The sequence below is a fragment of the Lagenorhynchus albirostris genome, chromosome 7, assembly GCF_949774975.1.
Source record: "Lagenorhynchus albirostris chromosome 7, mLagAlb1.1, whole genome shotgun sequence".
Taxonomy (NCBI): Eukaryota; Metazoa; Chordata; class Mammalia; order Artiodactyla; family Delphinidae; genus Lagenorhynchus; species Lagenorhynchus albirostris.
In genome coordinates, this window is record NC_083101.1 from 68190530 (window position 1) to 68211182 (window position 20653).

The window sequence follows — 20653 nt, forward strand, 5'->3', positions numbered from 1 at the left end:
CAAATGCTTACCTGACACATTTGTTTCTCAATTTTGTCAAGTAAGAGCCTTGGAATATTGATAGCAACATTAGTTCCATCTAAAGTATACTGGTTAACAACACTAAGGACTGAACTAACAACTTCTCTCTCTTTTTCCAAAACCATGAGTGTTTCATTCACTGAAGTCCACAAAGACCGAACCTTCAAAAACAGAGACAAAGGAATTATTAAAGTCTATACATAATCTATACATAAAGATATGTAAAATACAAATATATGCTCATTCCTAGGAACAAATTAAGTATTCCTGGAATGGCTTCTGGTAAGAAAAGTAACTATTTTAACAGTCTAAAAGCACTGATATTACTTTCAAGGGCACTTTAAAGAATTTCTCAGGAGAATCTAGCCCACTATGATTTGCAAAACATATCTAAGAAACCTTATACTACGGAGATGCAATTAGCATTTCCTGTATTCTGAGATGCCATCAGGGAAAATAAAAGATTTTCAGGAGAAAATAAAAACACTCACATCAATTTTAAGAGTCATTCAAGTTTCAAAAAGTTAAAATGTTGAAAACCATGCATTAACCTATGTTTATTAAATCACATAAAAGAATGTTCACAGCACTATTTGTAATACTCAAAAACTGCAATCAACCCAAAGAACTACCTTGAATAAAAAGTATACTTTCCTTTAATCATAAAATAGAACATTATACGGCAATGAGAATGAACACATACAACAGCATGGATAAAACAGCATGAGTGAAAGAAGTCGAACACAAAAGAATATATTCTATACACTCCCCATTTACACAAAGTTCAAGAACGGGCAAAATTAATCTTTAGCATAGGAAGTGAGGATAGAGCTTCCATGGTGGTGCAGTGGTTAAGAATCTGCCTGTCAATGCAGGGGACACGGGTTCGATCCCTGGTCCAGGAAGATCCCACATACTGCAGAGCAACTAAGCCCGTGCGCCACAACTACTGAGCCTGCACTCTGGAGGCCGTGAGCCACAACTACTGAGCCCACATGCCACAACTACTGAAGCCTGTGTGCCTAGAGCCCATGCTCTGCAACTAGAGAAGCCATCGCAATGAGAAGCCCACGCCCACACATCACAACAAAGAGTAGCCCCCACTCGCCACAACTAGAGAAAGCCTGCATGCAGCAATGAGGACCCAATACAGCCAAAAATAAATAAAATAAATTAATTTTAAAAAAACAAACAAACAAACAAAAAAAACAAACAAACAAAAAAAGAAGTGAGGATAGTGTTTACTCTTGGAAGGAAATGGTCATGAAAGAAAGGGGGCTCAATGCTCCTGGGGTGACGGTAACATTCTGTTTCTTTAACTGGATGCTGGTTACACAGATGTGTCCACTTTGTGAATTTTGTCAAGCTTCACACTTAGGATTTTTGCACGTCTTTATATGTATGTTATGCCTCAAAAGAATTTACTTAAGTGGGAAAGAGGAGAGGAAATACACTAATTATATTTGTGTTAGTGTCTGTGTCTTCTCACAGTACAAAGTAAAGTTGTTTCCCCAAAGGAAGACTCATTGGCTGGCCATCTAAAGATCTCATAGGATGGCATTTCCTTGGTGAACATACAAAGATCCAGGATCTGGTTCTCAGATTTTTCAAATCTAGAAAGTTTACCTTCTCAATGGCTCAAAGTTGACTGGACTCAGGGAAAACTGAACATTACCCAAACTCAAGAGAGACTGCTATGAAAACTCTTAACGGGTTTCATACCAACCTAACCTATTAAGCCTACAATCAAAGATACTACATTCAGCGATAGGAATATTCATATTCACTAAACTGGAAGCTCCATAAAGGAAGTGACTCTGCCTGTTTTCTTCAGTGCTCTAGTCCATAATATCTAGAAGAATGCCTAGCAAATGGCAGTTGATCAATAAATATTCACTGAATTAATGAATAATTACTACCTGAGGAGGGCACTCACCTTTTCCAGTGACAAAGTGCCTAAAAAGCCAAATTAATACCCCAAGGCAGCTTGGTGACCATGGAATCAAAAGAGCTTGAGAGACATTTCATCCAAACACAAAGGTATAAGAAAACACTCCTACCCACATTTGTTAAAGCCAACCTCTGAAAGCCTCAGATCATTTATATCTGCCAGATTCCTCTCTACTGCCATGTCAGCCTCAACATGACTTCTCATCGTTCTTCCATACTTGCCATCTGCCTTCACGTAATGTATTTTATTAGATAAATATTACTGATTAAGTTAGAATCAAGCTGAATTTTCCCTGCTGGCATGAAAGATTTTAAATTAGCCAAATTTAAACTAGTTAATTTAAAACTGCTTTTGTATATATTTAGTCTGATAGATTATAAGCTAATTTTTCCATTATATTCAAGTGTTCTAAAGGCACCCTGTTAATACTTTTATACATATGTCACTTATAATGAGTAAAAAAAAGAAAAACAAACAAAAACACTGCTACATAGAGAGACATACGAGTTCAATTAAGTAAACACCGCATAACACAAAAGAAAGATTAAATTCCTCCCTTCAAAAGTTGTCTTGGGGCTTCCCTGGTGGCGCAGTGGTTGAGAGTCTGCCTGTGGATGCAGGGGACACGGGTTCGTTCCCCGGTCCGGGAAGATCCCACATGCCACGGAGCGGCTGGGCCCGTGAGCCATGGCCACTGAGCCTGCGCGTCCGGAGCCTGTGCTCCGCGGCAGGAGAGGCCACAACAGTGAGAGGCCCGCGTACCACCAAAAAAAAAAAAAAGTCTCTCAGAAAGAGAAATTAAGGAAACAATCCCATTCACCATTGCAACAAAAAGAATAAAATACCTAGGAATAAACCTACCTAAGAAGGTAGAAGAACTGTACTCAGAGAACTATAAGACACTGATGAAAGAAATTAAAGATGACACAAACAGATGAAGAGATATACCATATTCTTGGATTGGAAGAAACAACATTGTGAAAATGACTATACTACCCAAAGTAATTGACAGATTCAATGCAATCCCTATCAAATTACCAATAGCACTTCTCACAGAATTAGAACAAAAGTTTACAATTTGTATGGAAACACAAAAGACTCCGAATAGCCAAAGCAAACTTGAGAAAGAAAAATGGACCTGGAGGAATCAGGCTCCCTGACTTCAGACTATACTACAAAGCTACAGTAATCAAGACAATATGGTAGTGGCACAAAAAGAGAAATATCGATCAATGGAACAGGATAGAAAGCCCACAGATAAACCCACTCAACCTACGGTCAGATAATCTATGCCAAAGGAAGCAAGGATATACAATGGAGAAAAGACAAATCTCTTCAATAAACGGTGCTGGGAAAACTGGACATGTAAAAGAATGAAATTAGAACACTGCCTAACACCATACACAAAAATAAACTCAAAATGGATTAAAGACCTAAATGTGAGACCAGACACTATAAAACTCTTAAACAGGAAGAACACTCTGACATAAACCACAGCAAGATCTTTTTTGACCCACCTCCTAGAGTAATGGAAATAAAAACAAAAATAAACAAATGGGACCTAATGAAACTTGAAAGCTCTTGCACAGCAAAGGAAACTACAAACAAGACGAAAAGACAACCCTCAGAATGGGAGAAAATATGTGCAAACAAATTAATGGACAAAGGAATAATCTCCAAAATATATATACAGCTCATGCAGCTCAATATTAAAAAAACAAACAACCCAATTAAAAAATGGGCAGAAGACCTAAATAGACATCTCTCCAAAGAAGACATACAGATGGCCAAGAGGCACATGAAAAGCTGCTCAACACCACTAATTATTAGAGAAATGTAAATCAAAACTACAATGAAGTATCACTTCACACCGGTTAGAATGGGCATCATCAGAAAATCTATAAACAATAAGTGCTGGAGAGGGTGTGGAGAAAAGGGAACCCTCTTGCACTGTTGGTGGGAATGTAAAATGATACAGCCACTATGGAGAACAGTATGGAGGTTCCTTAAAAAACTAAAAACAGAATTACCATATGACCCAGCAATCCCACTACTGGGCATATACTCAGAGAAAACCATAATTCAAAAAGACACATGCACCCCAATGTTCACTGCAGCACTATTTACAATAGCCAGGTCATGGAAGCAACCTAAACGCCCATCAACAGATGAATGGATAAAGAAGATGTGGTACATATATACAATGAATTATTACTCAGCCATAAAAAGGAACGAAACTGGGTCATTTGTAGAGACGTGGAAGGATGTAGAGACTGTCTTACACGGAGTGAAGTAAGCCAGAAAGAGAAAAACAAATATACATTAACACATACATGTGGAATCTAGAAAAATGGTACAGATGAACCAGTATGCAAGGCAGAAATAGAGACACAGATGTAGAGAACAAACATATGGACACCAAGGGGGGAATGGGGGGTGGGGTGCGATGAACTGGGAGATAGGGATTGACATATATACACTATATGTATAAAATACATAACTAATAAGAACGTGTTGTATAAAAAATAAATAAAATAAAATTCAAAAAAAAAGTCTCACCTTTTGAATTTTCTCTTGTATATTACTTTGGTCATCATAGGGTTCCATTCTAGTTAAAAATTAAATAATCTCATTAGTCAATAAAAAAACCATATGGTAATTTACCATCCAAAGAGCTAATTAATCTGCAAACCCACCTGCTAACAACCACCTATTAAAAGCAAAAATAAAATTCAAGCTCAAAGCTATCACAACTTATTAGAAGAACTGGACTAGGAATCAGAATTATGTTCTCATCCTATTATCAACTAGCTATTGATATGTTATTTTAACTAATCTCAGTTTCCTTACCCGTAACATGCAGGAAGCTAAACTAGTATCTCAAGGAACTTTCAACTCTAAAAGTCACTTACTTTTTTATCTCGTTTTGCTGTCCTATACATTCTGATCTCAAATTCTGTATTTGTTTAACTGATAATCTGGAAGAAAACATACAAAATGACAACTGTAAATCTATTACAACTAACTAGTATAGCCCGCTTTGATATTTTCCCTCATTTCATATCTTTGCTCAAGGCCTCTGAGGACTACTCTTCCAATTATACCCAGCAGACAGTCATAAAGGGACTCCAGACTCCCTTTAAGACTTACAGGAGTGGTCTAACATATACGCGGCTATTGAAATGGACCAGGACTTCTTGGCTCATATACTCTCTGACTTCAAGTAAAAATGTTGGAAGTCAGTTAAGACTACTCTGCTCTCTTATCCTTATCTCACATACCATGGGGATAATTTTAAATGTTACCTAAAACAGGCAACATTGTAGTTTTAAGGAGATGTCAAAGGATTCTGTAGCTTTGGGAATAGAAAACAGCATTTAAAAAGTTATCTTACTATAGTTGTTTATAATTGTAAAAAATTGGACACAATTTATGTCTAGAGAGTAAGAACCTTGCTTGTCTTGTTTAATGCTGTAGGACTAGTGTATAACCAATATCCAGCACACAGAAGTAACTCAAGAAAGAAAAGTGCTGAATAGATGAATGTAAATGTAAGACAGTATAAAATGGCTAAAGAAACTATGGAATACCTCTTCAACTAAGACACTAAGTAGAAATTAAAAGTAATACATTATGGCAGTATGGAAAAATTTATAGAATGAAATATTAAGAGAAAAAAGGATACAAAATAGAATGAGCACTATAATTACAGCTTAAAAATTTATTTCCATGTTTAAAAGAAAAAGCACCTAAAGAAATTGAGTTTTTGAACTAAAATGATATCTTCCTTTTCTCTAAATTTTCATTTACAGTATGCCTAAAGTCATAAAACACTTTATTCAGAAGTTATCAGGCTTTAAAATGGAAAGATAGGGGCTTCCCTGGCAGCACAGTGGTTGAGAGTCTGCCTACCGATGCAGGGGACTCGGGTTCATGCCCTGGTCTACGAAGATCCCACATGCCGCGGAGCAGCTGGGCCCATGAGCCATGGCTGCTGAGCCTGCGCGTCCAGAGCCTGTGCTCTGCAACGGGAGAGGCCACAACAGTGAGAGGCCCGCGTACCGAGGGGAAAAAAAAAAAAAAAAAAAGGAAAGATAACAGCCAGGGGGTTTTGAGGTAGACATGAATTATTGCCATTGAAAGAATACTGATGAGGGACTTCCCTGGTGGCGCAGTGGTTAAGAATCTGCCTGCCAGTGGAGGGGACACGGGTTCGAGCCCTGGTCCGGGATGATCCCACATGCTGCGGAGCAACTAAGCCCATGTGCCACAACTACTGAGCCCACATGCCACAACTACTGAAGCCCGCACGCCTAGAACCCATGCTCCACAACAAGAGAAGCCACCGCAATGAACAGCCCGTGCACCACAATGAAGAGTAGCCCCCACTCACCGCAACTAGAGAAAGCCCGCGCACAGCAACGAAGACCCAACGCAGCCAAAAATAAATTAAATAAATAAATATATATTGATAGAATTAAAAATAAAGTGCATACACCAATGGGTTAAAAAAAAGAAAGGATACTGATGACATTTGTTCATAAAGAAAGGAATTTACATTTTCTAACTATCAAAGTATTACTTACTGTGCATTTTCCTGGTATTTTCGGGTAACATAATCTTCTCTTTGCAAAATTTGTAAAAATCTGTTACGTGCTACGTGGCATCTGGCAATGCACTTGTGCAAATCTTGTGGCTTTATGTTAAATGTCTCTGTAAAATGTACAGAAGAATCTACACAGAACACAAATAAAATACACAAAACTTAGACGTACAAGCTAATAAATATAAAAGTGTGAGATTACTGAGAGATTAACAACCTCATTTAACTAACAACTCCTTAAGAGCTGGCATGCCACACACACAAAAAGATACAACTAATTTCAGCAAAAGCAAGGATGACCTATTTTTAAATGAGGCAATAAAAAAGGATATCTGAAGTTGAGTTATTTTACATAATTAAAAATTCTCAGAGTCCATGTGCCCCAAGTAATTCTTATTATCACAGCATGATACATCCATGAACAAATACATCATCACACATAAGCAACTTCTCAACTGATCTTTTAACAACAAAGGAAGAAAATCAATTAAAAGAGATGAGGTGAGATCACATCACCTTCATTGCTGCCATCAGCGTACTTTTCTTTCTAGTAAGATCAACAGGACAAGACAACCAAATAAAACCAATCTCTATTTCTCAAGTAATTCTTGGCTATGTTACTAATGATCAAAGCAGACCCTGACAACAATCCATCTAAACATTTGAGAGTCCAGGTTTTCACCTGTAATAAAATGTAATAAATCCTACTTTAAGATGGCTCAATACAATAAAGATGGATATTCTGGAAAAGAGTGACCCCACACCATACTTAACATTGTAAATCCAGGTCCTAGATTACCCGCAAAGAAATAACCAAAACGCCTAAATATTTAACAGGGGATGAGTCCGCTGGATGTAGAAGTCACCTAGAGACTGAATATGTTGAATGAAACTGCTTTAAATGAGAAATATGACAACCCATGCTTAAAAGCCTTATGTACAATAAATCTTGCCAAATCCAAATACACATAATTCATATAAAATAGTTTGGGTTACATGTAACTGGAATAAATCTAACAGAAAAGCTGGTAAAATGCTTATGTTACATTAAATTTAAAATACGTAGGGCTTCCCTGGTGGCGCAGTGGTTGAGAGTCCGCCTGCCGATGCGGGGGACACGGGTTCGTGCCCCGGTCCAGGAAGATCCCACATGCCGCGGAGTGGCTGGGCCCATGAGCCATGGCTGCTGAGCCTGCGCGTCCAGAGCCTGTGCTCCACAACGGGAGAGGCCACAACAGTGAGAGGCCCGCGTACCACAAAAAATAAATAAATAAAAAAAATTAAAAAATAAATAAATAAAATATGTAAATGCTTATAAAGCAAGATCACATGTACATGTTTTAAAAAATCACGCACAGAAGATAAACTGGAAAAAAGGTATGTGTTTGAGTGCATATATACATATATATGTATACACACACACACATAAAATATATACTTGTACATACACAAAATGATATATGTATAAAGTTTGTCACTGTAGCATTATTTTTATAGCAAAAGATTAGGAAAAAAGACAACTGTCTGTCAGCAGAGCTGATTTCAGAACAAATGTGTGATTAAATACACTATGACACATCCATTCAAATATGCAGTTCTTAAGAGAGAGACAGAGTAAGGAAAATCCATGAACTGACATGGGATGATCTCCAATAGACACTGCTGCATAAAACCACAAGATTCAAACACAGATGTATGTCACCATTTAGGGTTTAAAAAACAGAAATATATACACATTTGCTAGTATTATTCATTACAATGGTTGCTTCTGGGAAGGGAAACTAGGTAGTTAGAGATGGAAGACACACTTTTCACTTCCTGATTTTTGAATCATGAGAATCTATCATTTATTCAAAATAATTAAAACATATAATATGTGCATTTAAAAAAACAACAACAACAAAAACACCTAAAAGAAAACAAATGAAAATATAAGCAATGGTTGTCTCTAGAAATTGGAAGATGGGCTATTATTGCATCAACTTTTCCAGCTTTTACCTCCCATGTTTTATGAGCATAACTCAATTAAACTGAGCAGCATACTTAGTAAGCTACAAATAGCATTCTTTTAAGTCTTAGGTGAAAAATCCAATATTTTGTTTCTATAATTTAGCAAATAGATCAAATCCCTTTAAAACAGCAATTGTGAACCAAAATATTCCAACACATTGCCAGTAGCCAAAATAAATTTCTAACAAATTCAACACAACATTTAATACAATGAATTATAGGCAAACTATAACCTGCAGGTCTAACCTGGCCCACTGGCTGTTTTTCTGAGATCAGAAAGCTAGAACTGCTTTCTACATTTTAAGGGGTTATATTACAAAAAATAAAAATTTAACAACCCTCACAAACAGGTATATGTGACAGACACTCTTATGTGGTTCACAAAGTATAAAATATTTACTGTCAGGCCTTACACAGAAAATGTTTCCCAACCCCTGTATTAGAACATAAGAAAATAATCTGTATTGCTACCTATGTTCATTACAAGAGGATTTCAAACTACAGTTCCAGTAAAATATTAACCATTTGCCTTTTGAGGTAAAGTAATATTTTTATCTTACTTTATTTTATTAAAATCTCTTAATGATTTACAAATTATAAAAAATAATAAAAACTTAAGAATCAAAACAAAAAAAACTCCTACTGTGAGCTTAACTTACTTTTAGAATGGGTTTTTATATAATTTATTGCAACAAATCTTGCAAAGTGATACATCAGATGAATAAACTTAGGACCACCAGGAGAAAGAAATAGTGAACCAACAACTTGAGGGAAGCTACTTCCACATTCAGCCTATGGAAAAAAGAAACAAGATGATTTGAAGACCTTAACAACAACAACCTTTATATTTACATCACACTGTTTTGAAGCATAACAGGTTTACCAGAATTATTCCATTTGAACCACAAGTTGAATTTTTGAATCCTTCTAAACTCTTGGTGGACTCAGTCACAAAAAGCAATTAAAATTTAAAGCCACAATTATTGACACTATTTGGGGACATAAGCTAAAATAATCTATGGTAAAAAAAAATTTTCTTTAAACAAAAACTGTGATATAAATTCCCAGGAACTCAAAAACCTATTTCTAATGCACTTAGCCAAAAAAGCTGGCTTCCCAGAAATATAGAATCCCAACCAAAAACCACCAGAAAGTATTATCCTGATTAGTATTTCTTGCTTATACTGTTAGCATAAAAGCACTAAAAAGATTTCATCTCTAAAAAAATTAATGTACCTCAATAAAGCCTGAAAAAAAATTACCTTTTAACGTTTGCACCTTTCAGAAAGAAAATACTTACAGAAATCTTTTTTAACCATTCACAGCAATGTTTTCGGAATTCAGTATCACTTTTTTGGTCAAATGGAGGCCAACAAAGTCTTTAAAACAAAAATAAAAATTAGAATTATGAATAAAAAAGCAAACTCAGCAAAACTTTAAAACATCAAAATTATCTCCTATACTAGAAATATTAATGCTAAATCAAGGCTAACATTCATAAATTTCAACTAAAGAGAAACACCAACCTGTAAGAAATTAGGTCTTTTTCTTTATGAATATCTATAGAGTTGAATTCAGTTTAGTGCAAATTATCAATGAATATATAAGTTAAATATAGGGAGAATCACTATTAAAATTACTGAAAATCAGCTAAAGAAGACAACACTCTCAATGAATTCACTGGACTAATGCATAAAGATGGTATAAATAAATTAGGATAATAATTAATGCCTAGGGAAAAAGAGAAAAACACATGGTTACACATGAAAAGCACAGAAAGAATGGCATAAGAGATCATGACCCCTAGAGATAACCTATATTACAGTCAGGGGTGCTACTGTTTTGTGGACAAACAAGATATGAAATTATTAAAAATTCAGTTTTAGTCAAAAATAATGAACTTTAAAATTTGCCTATTGCTTTCTCCTTATAATGTTTTGTCTAAATTTTTATTATGAGGCAATTATTTGATTAGGGCTCCATTTTTTTTTGTATTTCTGTAGCATAACTTACATGCTATATTCATAGAAAAAAATTAAGTATGCAAAGAAAAAAAGACTAAAAAGCTGGAATGTCAACAGTGATATTCTCTAGTTGGGTTTAGGAATAATTTTTACTTCCTTCTTTAACGTTTTCTGTATTTGCTGAACTGGTTAAAGTAAGCTGTATTTTGTTTATAATCTAGAAAAAAAAATCAAAAAATCTATTTTTATTTGAACAGAGGAAGCCCTATACCTTAATGATAGGGATTTCGAAAATATGTTTCAAATACACTTGTTCTCCTGGTCACTCACAACTTTAACTGAAGGCAAAATATTAAAAATAAATTATCACAAATAAAAACAATGCCCTAAACAATGGACTTACTATATAAGAGGATGAGGGCACAATATAAATATTAAAACAAATTTGAACACTTTTTCTTATAGATGAAACCCAAATCACATGCAAAATAACTTAGAACCAAGGCTAGTGAATATTCACATTTTTATATTTTTATTTTAATTTACAATAATTTTACAAAAAAAATCACTCAGATTTATAAAGGTTAAGTACTAAACTTGTAAGACTCAAGCCTAATTTTTATAACATCCATTCAAAATAATAGTTGAAGTCCAAAGTTGAAATAAAGTCTTAATCCCTTTTTAAATCCCCTACAAAAAGAAAATGAAATAACTTTTACTCACTTGAAAACTTCTTTAGTGAGAGACTGGTCAAGCGTTTGAAACAAAAAATAAGAAACTATCTGAAAGGCATCACGGTTCAACTTGTCAAACATGTTCCTAATGGTTTAAAAAGAAATAGAAGTAGGAAAAAAAAAAAGAAAAAAGAAAAAGGTTAATAAAACTAAGCATCATCAAAAGCTGTTTAAGAGTCTGGCCTATTAATATTTTTCATTCTGTTCAAGAGGTCAAGGCAAATTCATTTTTCTAATTCATTCATTCAATTAAACACATACAAGTTTTTGTTTTCATTCTGAAAATATAGATCGATTAGAAGAAAACTAGAAGAATTGGCTTTACTGCAATGAAAACATTCTACAAAAAGAAAAGGAAAGACTAATTAGGTAGAGAGAAAACCATGGTCTAAAATATGGTGAAAATGATGATACCCACCAACATTTTCTGACAATAAAAACAGCTAAATATTTATTGAGTTTATTATTTATCAGATATTATTTTAATTAAGCCTTTTACAAGCAGCAACTCATCTAATCTTCACTGCAATCATATGAAGTTAATAGCTGTGCTTGCAGCTTTAACATGAAGTATTTTATCTAATCCCAACAACATTAGAAAGCAGTTGGATTATCTGCATAATACAGATGACATGACAAATAGATCTGAGTACTCCCGTGAACACATAAAGCTATTTTCCTGAAATAAGCTTTGAGTTGGAAAAAAGAGTTAACATTAAAATTCCCATGCTTATCCTTTTGTCAAACAACTGTTTTATCCTTGGAATGTTTCTATTCCTCAACAAATACAAATGAAGTTCCTACCTCCTTATCATCTCTCAAACCTGCTATTTTCTTCATAGAGTATCCTGTTCTCTTCAACACTTCTAATTTTTAAAAAGATATTTGTTAAAGGTTTGCTCACCCACTGGACTGAAATTTTATAAGGGAAAAGTTCACGTTTGCTCTGTTCACCACTGTATACCCAGGTCCAATACTGTGTTCAATTAATATCTGTTGAATAAACAAATGAATGGGGGGCTGAGAGTGCCTTCTGCTTTGCTTCGGGCAACTGAAGGCCTAGTAGAGCCTGGGCTGATTCCATGGAGGGGGCTGCTTATGACCTTAAGGGTCGGTGTGCTAGAGAGAACTGCAAGTACCTTCACCCTCCTCCACATTTAAAAATGCAGCTGGAAATTAATGGACGGAACAATCTGATTCAACAAAAGACTGCTGCAGCCATGTTCACCCAGCAGATGCAGTTTATGCTCCAAAATGCTCAAATGTCATCACTTACTTCTTTTCCTGTGACTCCATCCCTGGAAGCTAATCCTGCCATGGCTTTCAATCCCTACTTACCTCATCCTGGGATGGGCCTGGTCCCTGCCAAACTTTTACCAAATGTACCTGTGCTGATTTCTGGAAACCCAGCTCTCCCAATGCCAGGAGCTGCTGGTCCAAAACCGATGCATTCAGATAAATTGGAGGTATTTGTGCAGAAATATATAAATCTCTATAGGGCAGATATTAACCTTATGCATAAACATTCTTAGAATCCAATGTTTTGAATGCTTTAAATAAGTACATCTGAATTTTAAGCTTATGGAATATAACCTCAGAAAAATGTTAGACAATTTACTACTGCAATTTTACCCTCTTATGAAGTGCACAGTTGTACAGTAGGTCTAACAATGTCTTAGTGTACCCAGCTACAGACTCTGCATCTCCTTTGCTATGGCACAGAAAGTCTGGTGGGAATGCTCCTTTTAGCCAGCCTCCAGCTTTGCAGAGTGGGATTACTGTGTTCGTTGATGAGTCTCTACTTTCTAGAATAATCAAAAAGTCAGCTCTATTGGCAGCCCCTTAAATGCCTTGTCATGTATTGAACTGGAATCTGTACATGTCCTTTAGTCATGGTCCACAAGTCTGCTTGTAAAAAGCACATTGCGGGACTTCCCTGGTGGCACAGTGGTTAAGAATCCGCCTGCCAATGCAGGGGACATGGGTTCGAGCCCTGGTCCAGGAAGATCCCACATGCCGCAGAGCAACTAAGCCCGTGCATCACAACTACTGAGCCTGCGCTCTAGAGCCCACGAGCCACAACTACTGAGCCCGTGTGCCACAACTACTGAAGCCCGCGTGCCTAGAGCCCAGGCTCTGCAACAAGAGAGGTCGCTGCAATGAGATACCCGCACACCACAACTAGAGAAAGCCTGCGCGCAGCAACAAAGACCCAACGCAGCCAAAATAAATAAATAAACAAACACAATGATGTGTGATAAAGACACATCTTGGACCCTAACAAAATAACCCCCTCTTGCACACTTAGCTAATTACACTTCAGGCCGTGTGTCAGGTGGAGGATTAAAAACTGGTTTTCAGCAATACTTGCATTTCAATGTAAGGAAAGCAGACAAAGTTTTCCTTTGGGAAAACTGGATTTTTTTTTCTTCCTTGGAATAGAAACTTTGTTTAGGCTTATATCTCATAGTGAATATGGCTCGACATTATCCTTCAGCTTTCAAAATTTTTCCTAAATAGATGACAAAAGAATGTATATGTTGCTCTTACACATTCACTGGCAAAATAAATAAAAGTGAATCACCTTCCAAGCAAAAAAAAAACCTACAAATGAATGAATCACCTTTCCTTTCCATTCCCACTGACTCCTTAGTTTATGTCTACCTAACTGCAAAGCCCTGATTCCCCCTCTAATCCATTCTCTGTAATGCAACCAGAATGATTTTTCCAAAATGCAAATCTTTTGGGCAGATGCCTAGGAATGGAATTGCTGGATCATATGTTAAATGTACATTTAACTTTATAAGAAAAGTGGCTACACAATTACATGCTCACAGAAACTAGAAACACATACAACTGCACACCAAAAAGAATGAATTCTAACATATGTAAACATAAGTGAATCAAAAAAATGTTTTAATTTTGAAGTAAATTTGATGCCACATTCTTGCTTAAAGCATTTTAAAGGGGACATCTGTTTTAGTATATCCCTCCCACTAACCGAGACAACTCTAAAGACATGGGAGGGGGGCAGTGAATCTATAACAATGTTTAAAAAAAAAACTATCATCACTGAACCAGAACTTGGCAGATTTTATTTAATTTTCAAAGGCAGAAAGAAGACTGCAATTGAATAAGCCAGAGCAGAGAAAACTAAGATTGCCAAAACAATAGAGAGGATGCAGTGGCAATGGGAACCATCCTCAGTGGAGGCCTGGGAGAAGCTTTAAGTTTTTCTGCCATATGGTGGGGCATCAAATCATGTGAGATAGGTGGCACATTTATTAATATATAATCATAACCTGAAAAATGCTACCCACTGGTTGTCAATTTTTAGACTAGACTTCTAGACAAAACCTTTCTACATATAAATAGTAGTAACTTCCAAACAGTTACCAAACAAAACTTAATTACAGCTCTAAACCTTGACAGTAAAACAGTTCTAATACAGCTGAAAAAAGTCAAGAGGGAGAAGGCAGAGGGTAGGTAAGTGTAGGTGCGCTAATTATCGTATAAATAGCAGCCTTCACTGTGAAATTACATCGTGGGGAATCCAGAGATACTTTTGAGATTGATACACCAAGAAACAGAGGTCTAAGCACATCATTTAAATACCGCCAGAAGAAAAACGGAAATAACGTAATTACAAAAGTCAAGAAGATTGAGAACAGGAGATAGCCTATGTATCCCAAATTTTCCTTGGCCTATAGTGGCCAAAATAATAGAGACTGTCTAAAGTTGATAAGTTAAGACATAGAAATATAAACAAAGCATTAAGTTTTTTGTTTTTTTCCGGTACGCGGGCCTCTCACTGTTGTGGCCTCTCCCGTTGCGGAGCACAGGCTCCGGACGCGCAGGCTCGGCGGCCATGGCTCACGGGCCCAGCCGCTCCGCGGCATGTGGGATCTTCCCGGACCGGACCGGGGCACGAACCCACATCCCCTGCATCGGCAGGCGGACTCTCAACCACTGCGCCACCAGGGAAGCCCAAGCATTAAGTTTTATGATGAGATCTGTAACATCTGTAGCAAGGCAGGAAGGGGCTTTTTTTCACTTTTCATCTTAATACCACTCTCTACTAGTTTTTTGCTAACTGTGGCAGGCTTCAGCCTGCTATTTCAGTTAGTGAAAATTATAAACTAAAGATCAACTACCTTGAAAGTCTCCCTCGAGTCCTAAAGGCGTTTGCACCTAACGGAAGGCGTTCCCAAGTCCCTCCGTTACCAAACCGCCACCTCTCCCTCGACTTCACAGACCACCCAGCTTCACTACCAACGCAGGAATAAGCCGCCCCTTCAGTTTCGCCCCAACTGCAGACTCTACTCCCCTACAAGGAGCTCCCGGCAAGGTCCCATAACAGACAGTCTCCTGCCACCAGGCTGGCTGCCACTGGAAGCAGGAACTCTGCAGCCAGTGCCGGGCCCCAGTAACCGACTACTTAATTCATCAACCTACGAGGTCCGCAACAAGGCGGGTCACGCCAGCACGGCCAGGCTCAGACTCCCCCGCCCCGTCGGCCCCGGCCTCCTTACACTCCGAGGTGCGTGTGCGACACGATCTTTCCACCGGCTACGGTCGCCGAGCCCGGCTCGAAGCCGAGCGCCTGCAGATACATCCAGAGATGCTCCTTCTCGAAAGAAGGGACCCAGGCCGAACTCATCTTCGCAGTAGGCAGGGCCCAGCAAAGGAAGAAAGCGCAGGCTCCAACGACTGCGAGGGCCCCTCAGGCTTTTTCCCTACGGGCAGCCTGAGATGGCGGCGGCCCCTGTATTGCCACCGCCTGATCCTCTCTCGTCCGGAACCATTTCGCCTCAAATGGCCTCAAATGCCTCAAATGGCCTGAGACTCTAAAGTTTCAGGGAAACAGAGCCTCTACCGGTTGTACGGCACAGCGGCCTAAGCGAAGTCACCACAAAAGAAGCGTCCGCGCCTCCAGAAGAACGGTTTGCGCCGGCGCTACCCGGCTTCCGGAGGAGGAGGGGCTTCTTTAGAGGACCGTCTCCCGCCATGCAATGCACCCTTGCCTCGGTCTTTTCCGGTTAAGACCAGCCGAGAGCATACAAGACCCACAAGGCATTGCGGGGCTGGCGAAGTTCCTCGTGATTGCGGGGTTTTGCTGGCGTCTTGGGGTTTTGCTGGCGTCTTGCGGCTTCGCGTTTTCTGATCCTTTTTTTCTTATCTTTGTAGTTCCTTTTCTCGTATATGCCTATTGCGTCAGATAAAAACCATAAGCTGTTCACTGTAGTAGAAAAGCATTGGATTTCCTCAGCTGTTCTCACTACATGTGTAACCCTGAGCAAGTCGCGTAACTTCTGAGCCTGGGATCTATTATTAGTAAAATCTTGTTTGCCCTCAAGTGATGAATGTTCCTTTCATCTCCTTGCTCTAAGAAATCTGGCTCTCCCCTACGCATACACCTTTCCCCTGCAACCCTGTCAATTGATGACTACTTTCTCCTCCACATGCCATATACAGCAGAACCTGGAAATGGGGAGGATAGCCTACTTATTTCTCATTAACACTTTACGCAATTATTGCCACACTAAAACCACCAGCTCATTTGATAAGTATGCTATCACCCACAAGTCTTCCTTGTGGAGGTCAAGTGTAAGATCTCCAGGTTGCTGGACCTCATTCTGAGATTTAGCCCTTAATTCTCTGTCTCTCCCAACATTACTCCTGGAATAATTTTTGATGATTTCAGTATCCATGTAGGTAATCTTTCCAATGCCCTGGCCTCTCAGTTCCTCGAACTCTTTTGAGCACCCTGGCCGCTTTCTGTCTTTGCCAGATTTATCTGGCAGAATCCAAATGGCTATTATATCAATTCTCTGTCTACTCCGTACCTGCAGCTTAGCAGCTAAATGCAATTATGATGCCTGGCATTACCCAAAATTCATGACAACTGAAGTAGACTCTTAGGCCTGCCCTCTCCACCCTACTATTTCCCCCAAATCTCACTCTCCTTACAATTACATGTATATTCTTCCCTCCTTTAAACTTCCAATACCCACTTCTTCCTCCTCACTCTCAATGATGTCCTTTGTTCTTAATTGATAGATGCTTCCAAAAAAGAACCTCCACCAACAGTTTACCAACCTGCCTATATCTTTGCCCATATAGTCTTCCTTGTCTTTCGTTAATCGGGGTGAATCAGGGTGTGCCTACCTAAGACCAGTCCTCTCACACATTCGATGGACTGTATTCCCTTTCTCACACACAAGGAGTTTGCTCCAGCATTTGTCCTCTACTCTCTCCTGCAGCATCATCAGTTCTTCCCATCAGTATATAAACATGATGTAATATCTTCCATCATTAAAAAAAAAATCCTTTGACCCCAATGCCTTTCTAGCTATCAGTCCATTTCTCTTCATAGCAAAACTTCTCCAAAAAGTTGTCTATATCCACCTTACTGCTAGTGGTAACTTTCCAAAGCCACTTGAATCAATTAGCATTCTTTGATTGCAAGCAGCAAAACTGACTTGCAAAACTGACAGCAAAACTGTCCTGAATAGCATCAATAAAGAACGGAAAGGCCAGATAATAAGGCTCAGGAAACAGCAGGCCCATGTGCCACTCGACTCAAGATTTATACCCTAGGCACTCCAATTTACTTTTTAAAAATAGCTTAATGTATCATTATAAGTGAACATCATCATAACTATCACCCAGAACAAGAAATAAAAGTTCTCCATCCATTCCAGAAACCTCTCTTTTCCCGAAAGATAACCACCATCCTCACTTTTATAATAATAACTTCCGGGACTTCCCTGGTGGCACAGTGGTTAAGAATCTGCCTGTCAATGAAGGGAACACGGGTTTGATCCCTTGTCCAGGAAGATCCCACATGCCGCAGAGCAACGAAGCCCATGCGCCACAACTACTGAGCCTGAGCTCTAGAGCCCGCAAGCCACAACTACTGAGCCCACGTGCCACAACTACTGAAGCCTGCACATCACAACTACTGAAGCCCATGCGCCTAGAGCTCATGCTCCGCAACAAATGAAATCACCGCAATGAGAAGCCCGCACACTGCAATGAAGTGTAGCCCTTACTCACTGCAGCTAGAGAAAGCCCATGCACAGCAATGAAGACCCAACACAGCCAAAAATAAATAAATAAATAAATAAATAAATTTATATTTAAAAGATAATAATAACAACTTCCTTGCATTGTCTTGTAGTTTGACCACCCAAGTATGCTTCCCTAGACACTATAGTTTAGTCTTGCTTTTTTTTTTTTTTGGTCTTGCCTCTTTTTTTTTTTTTTTTAGTCTTTCCTGGGTTTGTTTGTTTGTTTTAAGTTTTTATTGGAGTATAGTTGATTCACAATGTTGTGTTAGTTTCAGGTTATACACATGATTATACACACATGGTTATACACACAAAATGATTCCGTTATACACATACATGTAGCCACTTTTTTTAAACTCTTTTCTCATTTAGGCCATTACAGAGTATTGAATAGGGTTCCCTGTGCTGTACAACAGGTTCTTATTAGTTATCTAGTTTATATATAGTAGTGTCTATATGTCAATCCCAATCCCCCAATTTAGCCCTCCCCACGACCCGTGGTAAACATAAGTTTTCTACATCCGTGATTCTACTTCTGTTTTGTAAATAAGTGCATTTGTACCCTTCTTTTTAGATACCACATATAAGCGATATCATATGATATTTGTCTTTCTGTGTCTGACTTACTTCACTCAGTATGACAATCTCTAGGTCCATCCATGTTGCTGCAAAAGGCATTATTTTGTTCTTTTTTATGGCTGAGTAATATTCCATTGTATATATGTACCATATCTTATTTTTTTAAAAAATTTATTTATTTATTTTTGGTTATTTTGGGTCCTAATTCCTGCACGTGGTCTATTCTTTAGTTGTGATGAGCGGGGGCTACTCTCTGTTGCAGTGTGCGGGCTTCTCACTGCGGTGGCTTCTCCCATTGTGGAGCACAGGCTCCAGGTGCGTGGGCCTCAGCAGTTGGGGCACGCAGGCTCTAGAGCACAGGCTCAGTAGACGTGGCACATAGGCCCAGCCGCTCTGCAGCATGTGGGATCCTCCCAGACCAGGGCTCGAACCCGTGTCCCTTGCATTGGCAGGCGGACTCCCAACCACTGCGCCACCAGGGAAGCCCCAAGTACCATATTTTCTTTATCCATTCCTCTGTTGATGGACATTTAGGTTGCTTCCATGTCCTGGCTACTGTAAATAGTGTTGCAATAAACATTGGAGTGCATGTATCTTTTTGTTTGTTTTTAATAATATAATTTAATTACACATTTTTCTCATTCCCCCTCCCCTTTTTCTTACAATTAATCTGTTGAAGAACCAGGGCTATTTGACCTGAATAATATCCCCTAGTCTGGGTTTCACTGATTGCATCCTCATGGTACAGTTCAACATGTTCCACTGTCCCTGTCCTCTGTACTTTGTTCAAATTGGCACCTGGATCCAGAGGATTGATTGGACTCATGTATGATCACTTTGGCAAGATTAGATGATGGTTGGTATATGCTTTTTCATCAGGAAATATGTAATATCTCTGTTTATGCCATTGACAAGCAATAATGCTAAGTGCTTAGATCCATTATTCACAGGTGATTGCAAAATGTTGAAATTCTCATTTGTCATTTGTTATGGGCTGAATGTTTGTGTCCCCCCCCCCGCCAAATTCATATGTTGAAACCCTATTGCTCAATGTGATGGTATTAGAAGGTTGGGTCTTTGGGAGGTAATTAGGATTAGATGCAGTCATAAGGGTGAAGCCCTCATGCATAGAACTATAAGAGTCACAAGAGGGTTTGCTTCCTCTCTCTGCTCTTTTCACCATGTGATGATACAAAGAGAAGTCAACTCTCTGCAACCCAGAAGGGGGCCCTCACCAAAACCTGACTCTGCCGGCACCCTGATCTCAGACTTCCAGCCTCCAGAACTGTGAGAAATAAATGTTTGTTGTTTAAACCACTCAGTCTAAGGTAATTGGTTATAGCAGTCCTAACTGACTAAGATATCATGTCTTTTTCATTTGTCAGAAGGAATACTTTTATGAGAGAGATTTTTCCTCATTTACTATTTGTTTACCTAGTGATGAAGACATAAAGAAGGATAAATTCTTTTTTAATTTTTTTTGCCACACCATGTGCGGCTTGCAGGATCCTAGTTCCTGGAACCTGCACCCCCTGCAGTGGAAGTACAGAGTCCTAACCACTGGACTGCCAGGGAATTCCCAAAAAGGATAAATTCTTGATTCTTTCATTTTATTTTTTTTTAAACTGTACCTCCAGCCCTAATCTTTTCTTTTTTTATATATTTGTTTATTTATTTATTTATTTATTTGGTTGCATCAGGTCTTAGTTGCAGCAGGT

General features: G+C 38.4%; 1 protein-coding gene across 1 annotated transcript in view; it reads right to left on the reverse strand.

Moving 5' to 3' along the window:
- HAUS6 (HAUS augmin like complex subunit 6) overlaps window positions 1-16327 on the reverse strand; it is a 43275-nt gene extending 26948 nt beyond the window's left edge. The window contains exons 1-8 of the mRNA XM_060155112.1: window positions 15816-16327; window positions 11273-11368; window positions 9886-9964; window positions 9245-9377; window positions 6559-6706; window positions 4885-4950; window positions 4532-4580; window positions 12-182 (exon numbers count right to left, since the gene is read on the reverse strand). Of these exons, the coding sequence (XP_060011095.1) occupies window positions 12-182; window positions 4532-4580; window positions 4885-4950; window positions 6559-6706; window positions 9245-9377; window positions 9886-9964; window positions 11273-11368; window positions 15816-15943 (870 nt within the window). The 5' untranslated portion in view covers window positions 15944-16327. The remainder of the gene's footprint in view (window positions 1-11; window positions 183-4531; window positions 4581-4884; window positions 4951-6558; window positions 6707-9244; window positions 9378-9885; window positions 9965-11272; window positions 11369-15815) is intronic.
- Window positions 16328-20653: the final 4326 nt, after the last annotated feature.